Raw genomic sequence first — 19,575 nt, forward strand, 5'->3', positions numbered from 1 at the left:
ACAACAACACAAAAGAAACACCATTATCAGTGTGACACTGATGAATGTATGTGTGTTTAACAGTGTGGAAATCAAACTCACAGTCTTTGATTGAGCAGAACACACAGCAGTGTGAGTTTACAAGTGCCCCCCTTTTAGTCAGTGTAATGTTGAAGGATTTGCAATGTGCCATGAAGACATCTCTGAGCAACACAAGCACACACACACAGAAAGAAGCGCAAGTTCTCCATTAACAATACAACTATTACAAAGCATGGATGATGATACTCTTAGTGAGGCCTTAATTAGAAACATTTTAATAAACATATAGGCTGTATAATATGTATTTTATTTGGGTCTGTCACCAGTATGGCCTTTCTTGATAAACTGGTCTGATTTGTCATATTTTCAATTTTAACTTTCACCAGTGAGTGAGAGTATGGACTGCAGGCAGGTACTCTTAAAAAATGTCACCTGACTATATATTGTTCGTAAACTTGTTTACATCATTAATGGTGCCTTCACAGAATGAGCGAGCTTCCCATGCCATGCGCACTAATTTCACTTTGTTATAGCCAACCATGTTACTGTCTAATCTAACTGTAAGGCATCCTGTTGTTCTTTAAGCGTTACACCTTTCCTGTCTTTTCTGCCCCGCCTACTCTTTATATTAACAATGTTCACATATTTCACCACATATTAAAAAAAAATTCTTATATGTGAAATCGAATATGTAAATTTAACAGGTTATATTTATATTTGACTCAGCATCTAATCTACTTTCAGTTAGTTGGTCAGCTTTCTGTTCATAAACTTCTCTAAACTGGCAGAAAAAGACATCCTTTTGGAAGTCTTCCAGACCACACATGTCTGTATTCAGTCATGGTTGTTTTAATGCAAAAAGAAAAGCTGAAACAAACAGAATAAACAAGGAACTTACCAAACCAACACAAACTTACCATCGGATTACCCATAGCAATAAAGTCACAGATATAAAATATGGACATTCATATTAAAACACGCTTCAAGTGTGATTCATCATGATCTGTGTGTGAAAAGGTCTTTAGCTTTTCAAACACTTAACACAATTAACAAAATCTTCTGCTAGCCATGAGTCGGTGTTTCTGACAGTTGGGACAATTGTATTTGTACTTCTTCAAACATCAATGAGAGAGGAGCTACATTGTTGCCAGGCTGGTGTGTGTTACAATTATTGTTACTACAACAGAGGCATCATGACTGATGACCAATTATGTTGTGGGAAAAGGGAGAGTGAGCAGAGCCACAAACTCTACGAAAATACTTTAAATACGTCAACATAAATAAACACAGGGAAGCTAGTATTTCCTTTAACATTTACAAATAAATACTTGGTTTTGACCTTGGATCTTTTTAACTTCAAATGGCTGGAACACATTTTGAGAGGAAAAATAAAGACAGGTGTTTGCTTGAAAAGATGTCAAAGCGGAAAACACAAGTTGCACAAGCAAGTACACTGAACATGCTCAATAGTATAAAAGTTTATGTTGTGGTACTTACAGTATACTCAAACTAGGCATGTGTTTTAGTACATGTGAATGCTATGCATGTATCCTCCTCAGCACACCTTCTGACGGTATTTTGTTTTTTTGTTTTTTAAATAAATATATACACAATTTCAAAAAAAGAGATTGGAGGAAGACGGATGCAAGGGTGTATGTGATGGGTTTATGTGCCGGTCTTCTGTTCCCATTCCTGCAAACAAACACAAAGACTTGGTTTGCATACTTGTACACAGATTGCAAGTATTTGCATTTGCTGGGATTCTCTCATTTGTTTACTACCTCAATGCATTTTTCATTGCTAGTCAGTACCAAATTAAATGAGCAGCTACATCACACTTATGTACGTGTTTGTGGAGTACCTAAACTCACTCGCTTGTAGTTCACTGAAGCATGCAGTGAAATACAAACTTTATTAACCATCTTTATTAGCCTCACTGGTTATCTAGTTGGTGGAACTCCTCTGTGGACCTTGACACACACACACACACAGCTGTTCTCTGCACTGCAGGAATCCTGAACCATAACGCTGCTGACCCGATCATTCTTATGCAAGTTGTTATGAGCTAACTCACACTGTTTCCACTGCTACCACACAAGTTCAAGACAAATGTAATTAAAATTACATATATTACATATGACTAAAAGAATGGGGATACTAACGTTACATTCATATTTAAATATGTCGATATTTTAGGAGTGACAAAACCATCTTAAGCCGAGGAATGCATCTTTTAGATGTATCAGAGCCTTTCAGAAGGTTCCAAGAAGTTGATTGCTTAAAATACTCAGCCTACTGTTTTATAACAGCCACATCACACAAAACAGGGAAGTCAAAGAGAATAAAACCAGATTTCAAAAACAAAAGACCCTGTCCACACCAAACAATGGATCAAACAATGTGCTTCCAAAAAGGTCCCAGCATAGTTTAAAGTTTTGCAAAAGACAGAGCTAGTCAGAGATGTAAAGTTAAAGGCACACTAGAAAAATTTGCATTTCCTGTGAAAATGCTGTGTGGATGCCTTAACGTTGAAGATGTCTGCTGAAAAAAGCTGAAAAAGTTGCAAAGAGTCGTATGGTGGTGAAGACACTTAAAATTCTGCTGAATACAGGTGAAGAAGCAGAAAATTTTGTTGAAAAGTGGTGAAAAGGCTGAAAATTTTTCAGAAAAGAGATGAATCAGCAGAATTTGGGCTGAAAAGAGGTGAAAATTCTGCTGAAAAGAGTTCAATCAGCAGAATTTCTGCTGAAAAGAGTTCAATCAGCAGAATTTCTGCTGAAAAGAGTTCAATCAGCAGAATTTCTGCTGAAAAGAGTTCAGTGAGCAGAATTTCTGCTGAAAAGAGTTCAATCAGCAGAATTTCTGCTGAAAAGAGGTTTTTGCTGAAAAAAGCTGAAAAAGCTGGGATTTGTGCTGAAAAATGGTGAAAAAATTTAAAATTCTGCTGAAAAGAGATGAATCAGCAGAATTTCTGCTGAAAAGGGTTTTTTGCTGAAAACAGCTTAAAAAGCTGGGATTTGTGCTGAAAAGTGGTGAAAAAATTCAAAATTCTGCTGAAAAGAGTTCAATGAGCAGAATTTCTGCTGAAAAGAGGTGAATGAGCAGAATTCTGCTGAAAAGAGGTTTTTGCTGAAAACACCTGAAAAAGCTGGGATTTGTGCTGAAAAGTGGTGAAAAAATTCAAGATTCTGCTGAAAAGAGTTCAATGAGCAGAATTTCTGCTGAAAAGACGTTTTTGCTGAAAAAAGCTGAAAAAGCTGGGATTTGTGCTGAAATGTGGTGAAAAAATTTAAAATTCTGCTGAAAAGAGTTCAATGAGCAGAATTTCGCTGAAAAGAGTTCAATCAGCAGAATTTCTGCTGAAAAGAGTTCAATCAGCAGAATTTCTGCTGAAAAGAGTTCAATCAGCAGAATTTCTGCTGAAAAGAGTTCAATCAGCAGAATTCTGCTGAAAAGAGTTTTTTGCTGAAAACACCTGAAAAAGCTGGAATTTGTGCTGAAAAGTGGTGAAAAAATTTAAAATTCTGCTGAAAAGAGTTCAATGAGCAGAATTTCTGCTGAAAAGAGTTCAATCAGCAGAATTTCTGCTGAAAAGAGTTCAATCAGCAGAATTCTGCTGAAAAGAGTTTTTTGCTGAAAACACCTGAAAAAGCTGGAATTTGTGCTGAAAAGTGGTGAAAAAATTTAAAATTCTGCTGAAAAGAGTTCAGTGAGCAGAATTTCTGCTGAAAAGAGTTCAGTGAGCAGAATTTCTGCTGAAAAGAGTTCAATCAGCAGAATTTCTGCTGAAAAGAGGTTTTTGCTGAAAAAAGCTGAAAAAGCTGGGATTTGTGCTGAAAAGTGATGAAAAAATTTAAAATTCTGCTGAAAAGAGATGAATCAGCAGAATTTCTGCTGAAAAGGGTTTTTTGCTGAAAACAGCTTAAAAAGCTGGGATTTGTGCTGAAAAGTGGTGAAAAAATTCAAAATTCTGCTGAAAAGAGTTCAGTGAGCAGAATTTCTGCTGAAAAGAGTTCAGTGAGCAGAATTTCTGCTGAAAAGAGTTCAATCAGCAGAATTTCTGCTGAAAAGAGGTTTTTGCTGAAAAAAGCTGAAAAAGCTGGGATTTGTGCTGAAAAGTGGTGAAAAAATTTAAAATTCTGCTGAAAAGAGATGAATCAGCAGAATTTCTGCTGAAAAGGGTTTTTTGCTGAAAACAGCTTAAAAAGCTGGGATTTGTGCTGAAAAGTGGTGAAAAAATTCAAAATTCTGCTGAAAAGAGTTCAATGAGCAGAATTTCTGCTGAAAAGACGTTTTTGCTGAAAAAAGCTGAAAAAGCTGGGATTTGTGCTGAAATGGGGTGAAAAAATTTAAAATTCTGCTGAAAAGAGTTCAATGAGCAGAATTTCGCTGAAAAGAGTTCAATCAGCAGAATTTCTGCTGAAAAGAGTTCAATCAGCAGAATTTCTGCTAAAAAGAGTTCAATCAGCAGAATTCTGCTGAAAAGAGTTTTTTGCTGAAAACACCTGAAAAAGCTGGGATTTGTGCTGAAAAGTGGTGAAAAAATTCAAAATTCTGCTGAAAAGAGTTCAGTGAGCAGAATTTCTGCTGAAAAGGGTTTTTTGCTGAAAACAGCTTAAAAAGCTGGGATTTGTGCTGAAAAGTGGTGAAAAAATTCAAAATTCTGCTGAAAAGAGTTCAATGAGCAGAATTTCTGCTGAAAAGGGTTTTTTGCTGAAAACAGCTTAAAAAGCTGGGATTTGTGCTGAAAAGTGGTGAAAAAATTCAAAATTCTGCTGAAAAGAGTTCAGTGAGCAGAATTTCTGCTGAAAAGAGTTCAATGAGCAGAATTTCTGCTGAAAAGAGGTGAATGAGCAGAATTCTGCTGAAAAGAGGTTTTTGCTGAAAACACCTGAAAAAGCTGGGATTTGTGCTGAAAAGTGGTGAAAAAATTCAAAATTCTGCTGAAAAGAGTTCAATGAGCAGAATTTCTGCTGAAAAGAGGTTTTTGCTGAAAAAAGCTGAAAAAGCTGGGATTTGTGCTGAAATGTGGTGAAAAAATTTAAAATTCTGATGAAAAGAGGTGAATCAGCAGAATTTCTGCTGAAAAGAGTTCAATCAGCAAAATTCTGCTGAAAAGAGGTTTTTGCTGAAAACAGCTGAAAAAGCTGGGATTTGTGCTGAAAAGTGGTGAAAAAATTTAAAATTCTGCTGAAAAGAGTTCAATCAGCAGAATTTCTGCTGAAAAGAGTTCAATCAGCAGAATTTCTGCTGAAAAGAGTTCAGTGAGCAGAATTTCTGCTGAAAAGAGTTCAGTGAGCAGAATTTCTGCTGAAAAGACTTCAGTGAGCAGAATTTCTGCTGAAAAGAGGTGAATGAGCAGAATTCTGCTGAAAAGAGTTTTTTGCTGAAAACACCTGAAAAAGCTGGGATTTGTGCTGAAAAGTGGTGAAAAAATTCAAAATTCTGCTGAAAAGAGATGGATCAGCAGAATTTCTGCTGAAAAGGGTTTTTTGCTGAAAACAGCTTAAAAAGCTGGGATTTGTGCTGAAAAGTGGTGAAAAAATTCAAAATTCTGCTGAAAAGAGTTCAGTGAGCAGAATTTCTGCTGAAAAGAGTTCAATGAGCAGAATTTCTGCTGAAAAGAGTTCAATGAGCAGAATTTCTGCTGAAAAGAGTTCAATGAGCAGAATTTCTGCTGAAAAGAGGTGAATGAGCAGAATTCTGCTGAAAAGAGGTTTTTGCTGAAAACACCTGAAAAAGCTGGGATTTGTGCTGAAAATTGGCAAAAAAATTTAAAATTCTGCTGAAAAGAGTTCAATCAGCAGAATTTCTGCTGAAAAGAGTTCAATGAGCAGAATTTCGCTGAAAAGAGTTCAATCAGCAGAATTTCTGCAGAAAAGAGTTCAATCAGCAGAATTTCTGCTGAAAAGAGTTCAATCAGCAGAATTCTGCTGAAAAGAGTTTTTTGCTGAAAACACCTGAAAAAGCTGGGATTTGTGCTGAAAAGTGGTGAAAAAATTCAAAATTCTGCTGAAAAGAGATGAATCAGCAGAATTTCTGCTGAAAAGGGTTTTTTTGATGAAAACAGCTTAAAAAGCTGGGATTTGTGCTGAAATGGGGTGAAAAAATTTAAAAATTCTGCTGAAAAGAGTTCAATGAGCAGAATTTCGCTGAAAAGAGTTCAATCAGCAGAATTTCTGCTGAAAAGAGTTCAATCAGCAGAATTTCTGCTAAAAAGAGTTCAATCAGCAGAATTCTGCTGAAAAGAGTTTTTTGCTGAAAACACCTGAAAAAGCTGGGATTTGTGCTGAAAAGTGGTGAAAAAATTCAAAATTCTGCTGAAAAGAGTTCAGTGAGCAGAATTTCTGCTGAAAAGGGTTTTTTGCTGAAAACAGCTTAAAAAGCTGGGATTTGTGCTGAAAAGTGGTGAAAAAATTCAAAATTCTGCTGAAAAGAGTTCAATGAGCAGAATTTCTGCTGAAAAGGGTTTTTTGCTGAAAACAGCTTAAAAAGCTGGGATTTGTGCTGAAAAGTGGTGAAAAAATTCAAAATTCTGCTGAAAAGAGTTCAGTGAGCAGAATTTCTGCTGAAAAGAGTTCAATGAGCAGAATTTCTGCTGAAAAGAGGTGAATGAGCAGAATTCTGCTGAAAAGAGGTTTTTGCTGAAAACACCTGAAAAAGCTGGGATTTGTGCTGAAAAGTGGTGAAAAAATTCAAAATTCTGCTGAAAAGAGTTCAGTGAGCAGAATTTCTGCTGAAAAGAGTTCAATGAGCAGAATTTCTGCTGAAAAGAGGTGAATGAGCAGAATTTCTGCTGAAAAGAGGTTTTTGCTGAAAAAAGCTGAAAAAGCTGGGATTTGTGCTGAAATGTGGTGAAAAAATTTAAAATTCTGATGAAAAGAGGTGAATCAGCAGAATTTCTGCTGAAAAGAGTTCAATCAGCAAAATTCTGCTGAAAAGAGGTTTTTGCTGAAAACAGCTGAAAAAGCTGGGATTTGTGCTGAAAAGTGGTGAAAAAATTTAAAATTCTGCTGAAAAGAGTTCAATCAGCAGAATTTCTGCTGAAAAGAGTTCAGTGAGCAGAATTTCTGCTGAAAAGAGTTCAGTGAGCAGAATTTCTGCTGAAAAGAGTTCAGTGAGCAGAATTTCTGCTGAAAAGAGTTCAGTGAGCAGAATTTCTGCTGAAAAGAGGTGAATGAGCAGAATTCTGCTGAAAAGAGTTTTTTGCTGAAAACACCTGAAAAAGCTGGGATTTGTGCTGAAAAGTGGTGAAAAAATTCAAAATTCTGCTGAAAAGAGTTCAGTGAGCAGAATTTCTGCTGAAAAGAGTTCAATGAGCAGAATTTCTGCTGAAAAGAGGTGAATGAGCAGAATTCTGCTGAAAAGAGTTTTTTGCTGAAAACACCTGAAAAAGCTGGGATTTGTGCTGAAAAGTGGTGAAAAAATTCAAAATTCTGCTGAAAAGAGTTCAATGAGCAGAATTTCTGCTGAAAAGAGGTTTTTGCTGAAAAAAGCTGAAAAAGCTGGGATTTGTGCTGAAATGTGGTGAAAAAATTTAAAATTCTGATGAAAAGAGGTGAATCAGCAGAATTTCTGCTGAAAAGAGTTCAATCAGCAAAATTCTGCTGAAAAGAGGTTTTTGCTGAAAACAGCTGAAAAAGCTGGGATTTGTGCTGAAAAGTGGTGAAAAAATTTAAAATTCTGCTGAAAAGAGTTCAATCAGCAGAATTTCTGCTGAAAAGAGTTCAATCAGCAGAATTTCTGCTGAAAAGAGTTCAGTGAGCAGAATTTCTGCTGAAAAGAGTTCAGTGAGCAGAATTTCTGCTGAAAAGACTTCAGTGAGCAGAATTTCTGCTGAAAAGAGGTGAATGAGCAGAATTCTGCTGAAAAGAGTTTTTTGCTGAAAACACCTGAAAAAGCTGGGATTTGTGCTGAAAAGTGGTGAAAAAATTCAAAATTCTGCTGAAAAGAGATGGATCAGCAGAATTTCTGCTGAAAAGGGTTTTTTGCTGAAAACAGCTTAAAAAGCTGGGATTTGTGCTGAAAAGTGGTGAAAAAATTCAAAATTCTGCTGAAAAGAGTTCAGTGAGCAGAATTTCTGCTGAAAAGAGTTCAATGAGCAGAATTTCTGCTGAAAAGAGTTCAATGAGCAGAATTTCTGCTGAAAAGAGTTCAATGAGCAGAATTTCTGCTGAAAAGAGGTGAATGAGCAGAATTCTGCTGAAAAGAGGTTTTTGCTGAAAACACCTGAAAAAGCTGGGATTTGTGCTGAAAATTGGCAAAAAAATTTAAAATTCTGCTGAAAAGAGTTCAATCAGCAGAATTTCTGCTGAAAAGAGTTCAATGAGCAGAATTTCGCTGAAAAGAGTTCAATCAGCAGAATTTCTGCTGAAAAGAGTTCAATCAGCAGAATTTCTGCTGAAAAGAGTTCAATCAGCAGAATTCTGCTGAAAAGAGTTTTTTGCTGAAAACACCTGAAAAAGCTGGGATTTGTGCTGAAAAGTGGTGAAAAAATTCAAAATTCTGCTGAAAAGAGATGAATCAGCAGAATTTCTGCTGAAAAGGGTTTTTTTGATGAAAACAGCTTAAAAAGCTGGGATTTGTGCTGAAATGGGGTGAAAAAATTTAAAAATTCTGCTGAAAAGAGTTCAATGAGCAGAATTTCGCTGAAAAGAGTTCAATCAGCAGAATTTCTGCTGAAAAGAGTTCAATCAGCAGAATTTCTGCTAAAAAGAGTTCAATCAGCAGAATTCTGCTGAAAAGAGTTTTTTGCTGAAAACACCTGAAAAAGCTGGGATTTGTGCTGAAAAGTGGTGAAAAAATTCAAAATTCTGCTGAAAAGAGTTCAGTGAGCAGAATTTCTGCTGAAAAGGGTTTTTTGCTGAAAACAGCTTAAAAAGCTGGGATTTGTGCTGAAAAGTGGTGAAAAAATTCAAAATTCTGCTGAAAAGAGTTCAATGAGCAGAATTTCTGCTGAAAAGGGTTTTTTGCTGAAAACAGCTTAAAAAGCTGGGATTTGTGCTGAAAAGTGGTGAAAAAATTCAAAATTCTGCTGAAAAGAGTTCAGTGAGCAGAATTTCTGCTGAAAAGAGTTCAATGAGCAGAATTTCTGCTGAAAAGAGGTGAATGAGCAGAATTCTGCTGAAAAGAGGTTTTTGCTGAAAACACCTGAAAAAGCTGGGATTTGTGCTGAAAAGTGGTGAAAAAATTCAAAATTCTGCTGAAAAGAGTTCAGTGAGCAGAATTTCTGCTGAAAAGAGTTCAATGAGCAGAATTTCTGCTGAAAAGAGGTGAATGAGCAGAATTTCTGCTGAAAAGAGGTTTTTGCTGAAAAAAGCTGAAAAAGCTGGGATTTGTGCTGAAATGTGGTGAAAAAATTTAAAATTCTGATGAAAAGAGGTGAATCAGCAGAATTTCTGCTGAAAAGAGTTCAATCAGCAAAATTCTGCTGAAAAGAGGTTTTTGCTGAAAACAGCTGAAAAAGCTGGGATTTGTGCTGAAAAGTGGTGAAAAAATTTAAAATTCTGCTGAAAAGAGTTCAATCAGCAGAATTTCTGCTGAAAAGAGTTCAGTGAGCAGAATTTCTGCTGAAAAGAGTTCAGTGAGCAGAATTTCTGCTGAAAAGAGTTCAGTGAGCAGAATTTCTGCTGAAAAGAGGTGAATGAGCAGAATTCTGCTGAAAAGAGTTTTTTGCTGAAAACACCTGAAAAAGCTGGGATTTGTGCTGAAAAGTGGTGAAAAAATTCAAAATTCTGCTGAAAAGAGATGAATCAGCAGAATTTCTTCTGAAAAGGGTTTTTTGCTGAAAACAGCTTAAAAAGCTGGGATTTGTGCTGAAAAGTGGTGAAAAAATTCAAAATTCTGCTGAAAAGAGTTCAGTGAGCAGAATTTCTGCTGAAAAGAGTTCAATGAGCAGAATTTCTGCTGAAAAGAGGTGAATGAGCAGAATTCTGCTGAAAAGAGTTTTTTGCTGAAAACACCTGAAAAAGCTGGGATTTGTGCTGAAAAGTGGTGAAAAAATTCAAAATTCTGCTGAAAAGATTTCAATGAGCAGAATTTCTACTGAAAAGAGGTTTTTGCTGAAAAAAGCTGAAAAAGCTGGGATTTGTGCTGAAATGTGGTGAAAAAATTTAAAATTCTGATGAAAAGAGGTGAATCAGCAGAATTTCTGCTGAAAAGAGTTCAATCAGCAAAATTCTGCTGAAAAGAGGTTTTTGCTGAAAACAGCTGAAAAAGCTGGGATTTGTGCTGAAAAGTGGTGAAAAAATTTAAAATTCTGCTGAAAAGAGTTCAATCAGCAGAATTTCTGCTGAAAAGATTTCAATCAGCAGAATTTCTGCTGAAAAGAGTTCAGTGAGCAGAATTTCTGCTGAAAAGAGTTCAGTGAGCAGAATTTCTGCTGTAAAGAGTTCAGTGAGCAGAATTTCTGCTGAAAAGAGGTGAATGAGCAGAATTCTGCTGAAAAGAGTTCAATGAGCAGAATTTCTGCTGAAAAGAGTTCAATGAGCAGAATTTCTGCTGAAAAGCGTTCAATGAGCAGAATTTCTGCTGAAAAGAGTTCAATGAGCTGGGATTTCTGCTGAAAAGAGGTGAATGAGCAGAATTCTGCTGAAAAGAGGTTTTTGCTGAAAACACCTGAAAAAGCTGGGATTTGTGCTGAAAATTGGCAAAAAAATTTAAAATTCTGCTGAAAAGAGTTCAATCAGCAGAATTTCTGCTGAAAAGAGTTCAATCAGCAGAATTTCGCTGAAAAGAGTTCAATCAGAAGAATTTCTGCTGAAAAGAGTTCAATCAGCAGAATTTCTGCTGAAAAGAGTTCAATCAGCAGAATTCTGCTGAAAAGAGTTTTTTGCTGAAAACACCTGAAAAAGCTGGGATTTGTGCTGAAAAGTGGTGAAAAAATTCAAAATTCTGCTGAAAAGAGATGAATCAGCAGAATTTCTGCTGAAAAGGGTTTTTTTGATGAAAACAGCTTAAAAAGCTGGGATTTGTGCTGAAAAGTGGTGAAAAAATTCAAAATTCTGCTGAAAAGAGTTCAGTGAGCAGAATTTCTGCTGAAAAGAGTTCAGTGAGCAGAATTTCTGCTGAAAAGAGTTCAATGAGCAGAATTTCTGCTGAAAAGAGGTGAATGAGCAGAATTCTGCTGAAAAGAGGTTTTTGCTGAAAACACCTGAAAAAGCTGGGATTTGTGCTGAAAAGTGGTGAAAAAATTCAAAATTCTGCTGAAAAGAGTTCAGTGAGCAGAATTTCTGCTGAAAAGAGGTGAATGAGCAGAATTCTGCTGAAAATAGTTTTTTGCTGAAAACACCTGAAAAAGCTGGGATTTGTGCTGAAAAGTGGTGAAAAAATTCAAAATTCTGCTGAAAAGAGTTCAATGAGCAGAATTTCTGCTGAAAAGAGGTTTTTGCTGAAAAAAGCTGAAAAAGCTGGGATTTGTGCTGAAATGTGGTGAAAAAATTTAAAATTCTGATGAAAAGAGGTGAATCAGCAGAATTTCTGCTGAAAAGAGTTCAATCAGCAAAATTCTGCTGAAAAGAGGTTTTTGCTGAAAACAGCTGAAAAAGCTGGGATTTGTGCTGAAAAGTGGTGAAGAAATTTAAAATTCTGCTGAAAAGAGTTCAATGAGCAGAATTTCTGCTGAAAAGATTTCAATGAGCAGAATTTCTGCTGAAAAGAGTTCAATCAGCAGAATTTCTGCTGAAAAGAGTTCAATCAGCAGAATTTCTGCTGAAAAGAGTTCAATCAGCAGAATTTCTGCTGAAAAGAGTTCAATCAGCAGAATTCTGCTGAAAAGAGTTTTTTGCTGAAAACAGCTGAAAAAGCTGGGATTTGTGCTGAAAAGTGGTGAAAAAATTCAAAATTCTGCTGAAAAGAGTTCAGTGAGCAGAATTTCTGCTGAAAAGAGTTCAATGAGCAGAATTTCTGCTGAAAAGAGGTGAATGAGCAGAATTCTGCTGAAAAGAGTTTTTTGCTGAAAAAAGCTGAAAAAGCTGGGATTTGTGCTGAAAAGTGGTGAAAAAATTCAAAATTCTGCTGAAAAGAGTTCAGTGAGCAGAATTTCTGCTGAAAAGAGTTCAATGAGCAGAATTTCTGCTGAAAAGAGGTGAATGAGCAGAATTCTGCTGAAAAGAGCTTTTTGCTGAAAAAAGCTGAAAAAGCTGGGATTTGTGCTGAAAAGTGGTGAAAAAATTCAAAATTCTGCTGAAAAGAGTTCAGTGAGCAGAATTTCTGCTGAAAAGAGTTCAATGAGCAGAATTTCTGCTGAAAAGAGGTGAATGAGCAGAATTCTGCTGAAAAGAGTTTTTTGCTGAAAACAGCTGAAAAAGCTGGGATTTGTGCTGAAAAGTGGTGAAAAAATTCAAAATTCTGCTGAAAAGAGTTCAATCAGCAGAATTTCTGCTGAAAAGAGTTCAATCAGCAGAATTTCTGCTGAAAAGAGTTCAATCAGCAGAATTTCTGCTGAAAAGAGTTCAATCAGCAGAATTTCTGCTGAAAAGAGTTGAATCAGCAGAATTTCTGCTGAAAAGAGTTGAATCAGCAGAATTCTGCTGAAAAGAGTTTTTTGCTGAAAACAGCTGAAAAAGCTGGGATTTGTGCTTAAAAGTGGTGAAAAAATTCAAAATTCTGCTGAAAAGAGTTCAGTGAGCAGAATTTCTGCTGAAAAGAGTTCAATGAGCAGAATTTCTGCTGAAAAGAGGTGAATGAGCAGAATTCTGCTGAAAAGAGGTTTTTGCTGAAAACACCTGAAAAAGCTGGGATTTGTGCTGAAATGTGGTGAAAAAATTTAAAATTCTGATGAAAAGAGGTGAATCAGCAGAATTTCTGCTGAAAAGAGTTCAATCAGCAAAATTCTGCTGAAAAGAGTTAAAAACGTTTAATTGTTAACTGAAAGAAATTTTGCCATAAGCGGGATTTGAACCCGGGCCTCCCAGTCTGAGAACGGATGCTCATCTCACTGAGCTAAAACACAGGTCAACCCGGCAAGGAAAATCAGTGAGGCCACTGATAATGTGGCAGAAAAGGGCAAAAAATATTGCAAAAAAAATTCAATATCTCAAAAAGTATAGAAGTTATGAGCACCAAAAGTCATAGCAGGAAAGAGCAGAATTTTTTAAGATTTGAACGGTGAAAATAGCATGAAAACTGAGGGAGTAGTTAAGGTCCTATGAGGGCATCCACACAATAAAGAGAAACAGGAACTCAATAGTGTGGATGCCCTCAAAGGCATCCACACTATTGAGAATTATATTCTCAGAGAAAGCCAGTCGCGTTGTGTAGCGTGTAGCGTGACCTCTGACCTTAGCCTTCCTGAGGACATGTCCCCGGACTGCTGAGGGCTTCTGGCTGCCCTGCTGCCGGTAGAGCAGTGAGGCGCTGTTGACCGGCAGCGAGCAGGACTCGGTGTCACTGGTGTCACAGCTGGAGAATGGAGAAGACTCGTGTGTCCGTCGCAGCATTGCTGGTGACTATACAAGACAAAAATATGAAGGAAACATGAGTACACTAACGTGTCAGCACAAACTTATAAAGTAACTTCATACTCACCTGGAGGCCAGAGGAGCCAGCTTTCGGCTCGATGGTGAGGCCCAGGGTGACACCTCCGCTAAGGGCTTTCTTCAGGCTCTCTTTCACCTCAGTTAGCTCCAGCTCCAGGTTCACCCGCTCCTCCTCCTTCAGTTTGCACTGTTCTTCCAACTTCTTCAGGCGCTCTGATAGTGAAATATGTGAGCGTTTGCCTAATGTGAAAGAGAGGAGAAATATTACTTTATTAAACTCGTCTTTTAATGACAAGCACGTTTCTATCTCTCTCTCTTACCAGCCGCTGCCTCCACAGCAGCACGAAGGTCTCTCCTCTCCTTCTTCAGCTGAGTCAGGTGGTTTCTGATTTCCTGCTTCTTCTTCATCAGCTCTTCCTCCTTTGATTGCAGTCGCTTGGCATCAGCCTCCACACGGTTCTTCCCATACTTACACTGGTCCCCATCTACACAAGAAAAGTCGGGTTTCAAAAAGTTAGAAGCCAGAGACTGGGGTCATTTGCTAGCAGAGAGAGAGAGGGGGGGGATGAACTGCTTAGAAACCCATTGATCTCAGTGCCATACGCAGGAATTAATTGCCAAGCCTATGTTTCAGTGAAAAATACACTCATTGTGAATAACTATGAAGAATCAGTCATATAAACCGCTGCTAATAGTTTCAAATTTAGCACTCTTATCTGTGGTACTCTAAACCCAACATGAAACATTTGGTGTTTGCATTCTGACATTTGGAGGAATTGCAAGCTACACTAAGTGGTTACAACCCTCCTCGTTCACACATTAGGCAAAAAATATTTTTCTGAACCACAAGGATTAACTCGACCACATTTCGCTCTCTTCCAATGAGCTAGGGTCTGTTTCTGCTATCGCGCCTCTTACCCTGGAGTTGGCAGGAGGCTCAAGGCCCACATGCGTCACATGGACTGTCTCGAGGGTAGGATAGGTTTAAAGGCTTTCAGTTATTTACTCCCCTCTACTTAAACCAACTGTAATTTAGATATCCTGCATTTTCCACATTGCTGTGGAACAGAATTTTGCTTGAAAGCAATCAGCGGTGAGAAGCCAGACACACTGTCTGCTATTCCTTACAGAGCAAGACCTGACTGGGAAAGGTGGGTGATATTTCAATTCAAGATGACTTCCTGTTGGTATCTTCAAATCTCAAAACTTACTGGAGTTGTTGCGCTTCAGAGACGCAGTCCCATTTGTGGCAATGACTCCATTCTTCTTTGGCTGGTTCTTTGGCTCTGGCTTCTGTTTTGATGCCACCCCATTGGTTGTTGCTCCCTTCTTTCCCTTTAGCTGAACAAACAGGAAAGACACAATTCAAATGACCCTTCAAATAGATGTTAGCAATGCCTATAAGCTATACACATACAAAACTGTACCAACATGCTCTTCCATAAAAAAAAAAAATAAACATTTCAAAGAAAAATGTGTAACTGTTGTTTATGCCACAGGTTTTCTACTTGGATTGCACTCAATATCACAAAAGTTACAAACACTTTTATTATTTCATTAATTTTCCTACACTGGACTACTGTAATTCAGTTATCACTTTGTTCTAAAAGTTTCACAAAAAGTCTAAGCTGATCCAGAATTATGCAGCCAGATCACTAACTGGGACTGGAAAGAGAGACTATATTTCTCCCATATTAGCTTCTTTTTATTCCTTCCTTTTAAATTCAGAATTGAATTTAAATCCTTCTCTTGCATTATCAGACATATCTAAACGACTGCACCTTATTATCCTAACAGATCACAGGAGACAGTTTCCTTTTCAGCTTCAGGAGACAGGCATCATCTCTACTTTTGTTGTTTGGTGTTCATAATGACACAGGAAGAAAATCAGCAAACAAACTCCAGTTCACACTAGTTTCATGTTGGCCTATTAAATACATAAACATAAGAGATCACTAAGTAAACAAACAGCAAAGGAGAATTAAAAACACTAAAAGTTAAGAGGAGGTTAAAACAAACCCTGAATTGTTAGACAGTTAATATGCAGAAATGCAAAAAGAAACATGAAGGTTATGCAGCAGAGTCTGAGCGGAGTCTTTAGTTTTAGAATCAGCAGACAGGAACTTAGAGGAGATTTTAGAAACAGGGGTTTTGTAGTGACAAGCAGAAGAAGATGCAGCAGTAGAAGAAGAAGCCTTGGGAGGACAGCTGGTGACTAGCTTGGGTGAGGGCATGTTCTCATAGAGCTCAGTGTTTTCATAGTGCAATTCCTCTTTCCGCTGGCGCCCCCCTGTGCTGGGAGTGGAGTACTGCATCTCTGGGTCCTTGGGTTAGACCAGGTGAGCATGCAATAAGCAGAAGATTTAAGAATAAGGAGATGCCATAAAGGGGGGGGGAGGGGGGGGGGGAATAAGGAGAACAGAAAGGAAGAAGATGATAGCAGCATTACTGCAGTATGTGAAATTAAAGAGCAATTGCTTTGACTTAACAAATTTAGTTTAGCTTCCCAAAATGGAGAGTACTGCTCCACGACTGAAAACATATTTAATGTTTCCTCTTTTTAATTGTTGATGAGCTTTTATCCAAGTCCTATAACGTTAAATCACAGGTTACTCTTTACTCCTTTATTATAGCATCTTTTATGAATAAACAATGTTATATTCTCTGTCTGCTTGTCTTTATTAGTTTTATATCATTATTATCATGCAACAGTGTAATTTTGCTCTTCTTTGGGTGCAGACAGACTCAGCCCTCAGGTTTATATGTAAATCTGTCAGGAGGTCAATGAGTGCAGAAGGTAAAAGCTGTGGTATGCAAGGGGCCCGAGCACCATTATTGCAAATAGCAAAGTACATACCATTACTTGGTCTAATTTGATTTTAGGAAAGAAAAAGACTTTTATCATGCAGGCTCACTGGAACTTCTGAAAGTGTCATAACAAAAATGACACATTTTCCAATAATATGTTAATGATATGCAAAAAATGAAAAGCAAAGAAAGAATCAGCCAAGAGTTTGTAAGCAAACTAGAGGGTGCTGAAGTGAATTATCTCACACTTTTTTCATTGCAGTACATATGCAACATCAGCAAGCAGTTGTGTCCTTACCATTCCATTTATGGGCACATCATCATAGTGTAGTGCCATACCAGTGGGGCAGGCATAGTCACTGACTGGGTTGTCCAGATATGGGTTAGGAGACACGGCACGCTTACTGGTGAAACTAAACATAAAACATCACGATTGAGGCTTAAATATACAGTGCCCTTCATATATCTTCATTACCTGCGATTTTTGTATCTCTTAGTCTACAAAATAGTACAAACTATCGTATAAAAACAGGAAAATGAAAAAAGCCAGACATACTACGTTTCAACATATGAGTCATTGTGAGCTAATGAAATAAGAAATAAAACACATTAAGCACTAATTCTTTAAGAGTTCTTCCAGGTATTAACCAGAGAGAAAAAGATTCATGTGTTATGAATATGCAATCCCGCCAGTGTCTGTGAAGAGTTAAATGTTTAAAAAGAGAGAAGGTTTATGATTTAGTGAAGGAGGACAGTAGAAACAGGGTGAGATGGAGGCAAATGATCCCCTAAAACGACCAGCCAAAACAAGAAGAGGATCCTTATAAACTTTAAATTCCTTGTTATTATTATCTGTTTAAATGAAGATAATAATAATTGGATTGTTTAAGGATAGCGTGCAGACTATGTGAGGAAATAGAATCAAAACAAACTGGATGGCAAATGGAGGAAGTTTGTGAAGACCAACAACATTAAACACAAAAATCACTGTGGGTGGAGGAGATATGGAGCACTCGAGAGGAAGATAAAAAATAAGGAGCAATATTTTCCTGCACCAGCTTAAGTGTGATTTAGTGGTGTTTGAGGCATTTCTAATTCCCTCAACAAAGTTTTTTTTCTATGAAAATCTCTCAAGTATGTAATCAAACTCACCTCCAGTACGGCCACTTCTTGGCTGTTACGAAGGAGGCGGAAGGCAAAGGGGTGTTTGTGATCAAGGCCGGGGCTGACCTCACAGCCTCGGAGGGGCAGTGAGGCTATGTGGCTCTTCAGGTCATCCCGGTCCTTGTGAAGGAGCAGCTGGTTGTCCTTGAGGCGGCATCAGCGCTCCCTCCAGCGGTTATTAGAGAGAACATTCAGGTAGCCTGTCAGAGCAAACACAGTCAAGAGGATACCATCTGAAAGAAGCCGTTACAGTGACAATATTTTTACAGGCCTGTCTAGTTGGGAGACATTTTAGTCGTACCTATTTGAGCCTAAATGAAGGAAATAATAAGACATAAAAGGCATTTCTATTTGTTTGTCCATCACTGGTCCTTATTGCACACAATGGGGTTAGCATGGACCCTTGAGTACATGGGTACTTCAGCATCTAGCTAGTGCTACTAGCTACTCAACAAATATCAGCAAACACACAAACTGTTTCTGGGCAGTTTGTCACACATTGTGTTTGGTAGCTAAAGGTACAACTGCTATATTTCCCAGGCAGAGAAAAAATGAGAGATAACTTCACTTTGAGATGGAGAAAGATGTAAGAAAGAACACAAGACGGTGGGGTTACACTATCCTACTAATCTAAAAATGCCAAGAAACACAACAAAAACAGGATGTCCAGAAACATGCACTTCTAAATGAATTTTTTAAAAAAACTTTTAGAATCGTTGTTTTATAATACATCTGAAAGCATAAGGAAATCAAAGCAACCTGTCTGAACTGTTTACTTTCAGGACCCTAACATAGCAATCTTAAGAAAAAACTTCCTAGAAGTGAGTTGCACCACTCAGCAGCCATTCTGAAACGCCTCTGGCATTACTTTGAAACATTTTCTTAATTAACCAAAATTCCAAAGATTCATTGGGACATAAATGCATTTATAGACCGGTCAATCAATCAAGATCCATATAAAAGCCATACTTCTACCATGTCAGGATTATTGCGTCTCTCTCTCTCACCACATGTAGGTACGTCTTCTTCAGCTGATGATGTCTGTTCATCTGTGGAGGGCTTCTTCTTTCCAAGTCCAATGATCTTAGTGATTTTCTTACTTGCTCCCTTCCCCACAGTGCCAGTCTTCTGCTCCGACTTTGTATTTTTCTTTCCTTTTCCTGAGAGAACATTTTGAAATTAATTCCTTTTTTACACTGAAGAGTAAATTAGTAAAAAGAACTCTAACAATCCTTGCTGAAGGACTCCTGCAAGCTATGAGGCAATCTATGATCTTGATCTCAGCACAGGAAAATACCAAGAGAGATGTTGATTCAGTTATGTTTGGATGCTTTTGTAATAATGTAAAAAAGAAGAGAAACCTTAGATTCTACTATAAACAACGCCGAGTTCCGAACGGGTTTAATCAGACCCTTGTGTTCAAAAAAAGCAATGTTGGAGAATTAAACTCATTTCAAAATCCCAACATTCCCTCTGGTCTGAGTGTTCTGATTTGAGCTGCCCTAGTTTCTATTCAAATAGCAAAAGAGAGTTGAATGACTGTGCACATTCTGCTGGAAAGAGGGCTAACGGTGAAAAAAAAGGTCATGAGAGGCTATGTCTGAGTCGCTCTGTCTGTGTAAGGAAAATAGCTTCTGCTTGACTCTCTTGCTTTGCTGATACTCTGGTCTGTGATGTATCTGAATGAGTGTAAATGAGAGTGAGAGAATATAAGAAAGACAAAAGAAAGATGTGTGTTTTAATGTGTTTGTATCTCTACACTAGAAAGGAAAAAAAAACTTGACTTTTGACCTCTCTCTACTGTCAGACATCGAAGTAAAACAGACAGTGGAGAACAAGCGGGGGAGGGAAATATAAAGCATTCCCCTTCACTTATGTCATAGCCAACGTCTGGACTGACTCTAAACACACATGTGTACACAGAGATCTGTATAATCACTGAGGCTAGTTTGCACTTGCACTTGCACACACACACACCCATTAATACTTAACAGGAATCAGCACCTGGCTGCTAAAAACAATGAATAGCAGTTCAAACTGATATGATATAATGACAGCAACTCCCTGTGTTAACTTCCTCTTTGCAGTCAAAAATTCCTGATTT

At 37.6% G+C, this 19,575-nt stretch overlaps 1 protein-coding gene across 1 annotated transcript; it reads right to left on the reverse strand.

The window, feature by feature from the left end:
• Positions 1 to 548: 548 nt before the first annotated feature.
• LOC148102087 (actin filament-associated protein 1-like) lies at positions 549 to 16,655 on the reverse strand. Its single transcript, XM_087843536.1, has 6 exons — positions 16,606 to 16,655; positions 14,711 to 14,840; positions 13,820 to 13,984; positions 13,549 to 13,739; positions 13,302 to 13,469; positions 549 to 1,713 (listed from the first exon to the last, which is right to left on the reverse strand). The coding sequence occupies exons 1-6, from the start codon at positions 16,642 to 16,644 to the stop codon at positions 1,687 to 1,689; spliced, it is 720 nt and encodes a 239-aa protein (XP_087699662.1). The 5' UTR covers positions 16,645 to 16,655; the 3' UTR covers positions 549 to 1,686.
• Positions 16,656 to 19,575: the final 2,920 nt, after the last annotated feature.

Source organism: Neolamprologus brichardi, chromosome 7 (assembly GCF_056152115.1).
Source record: "Neolamprologus brichardi isolate AB-2024 chromosome 7, ASM5615211v1, whole genome shotgun sequence".
NCBI classification, from domain to species: Eukaryota; Metazoa; Chordata; class Actinopteri; order Cichliformes; family Cichlidae; genus Neolamprologus; species Neolamprologus brichardi.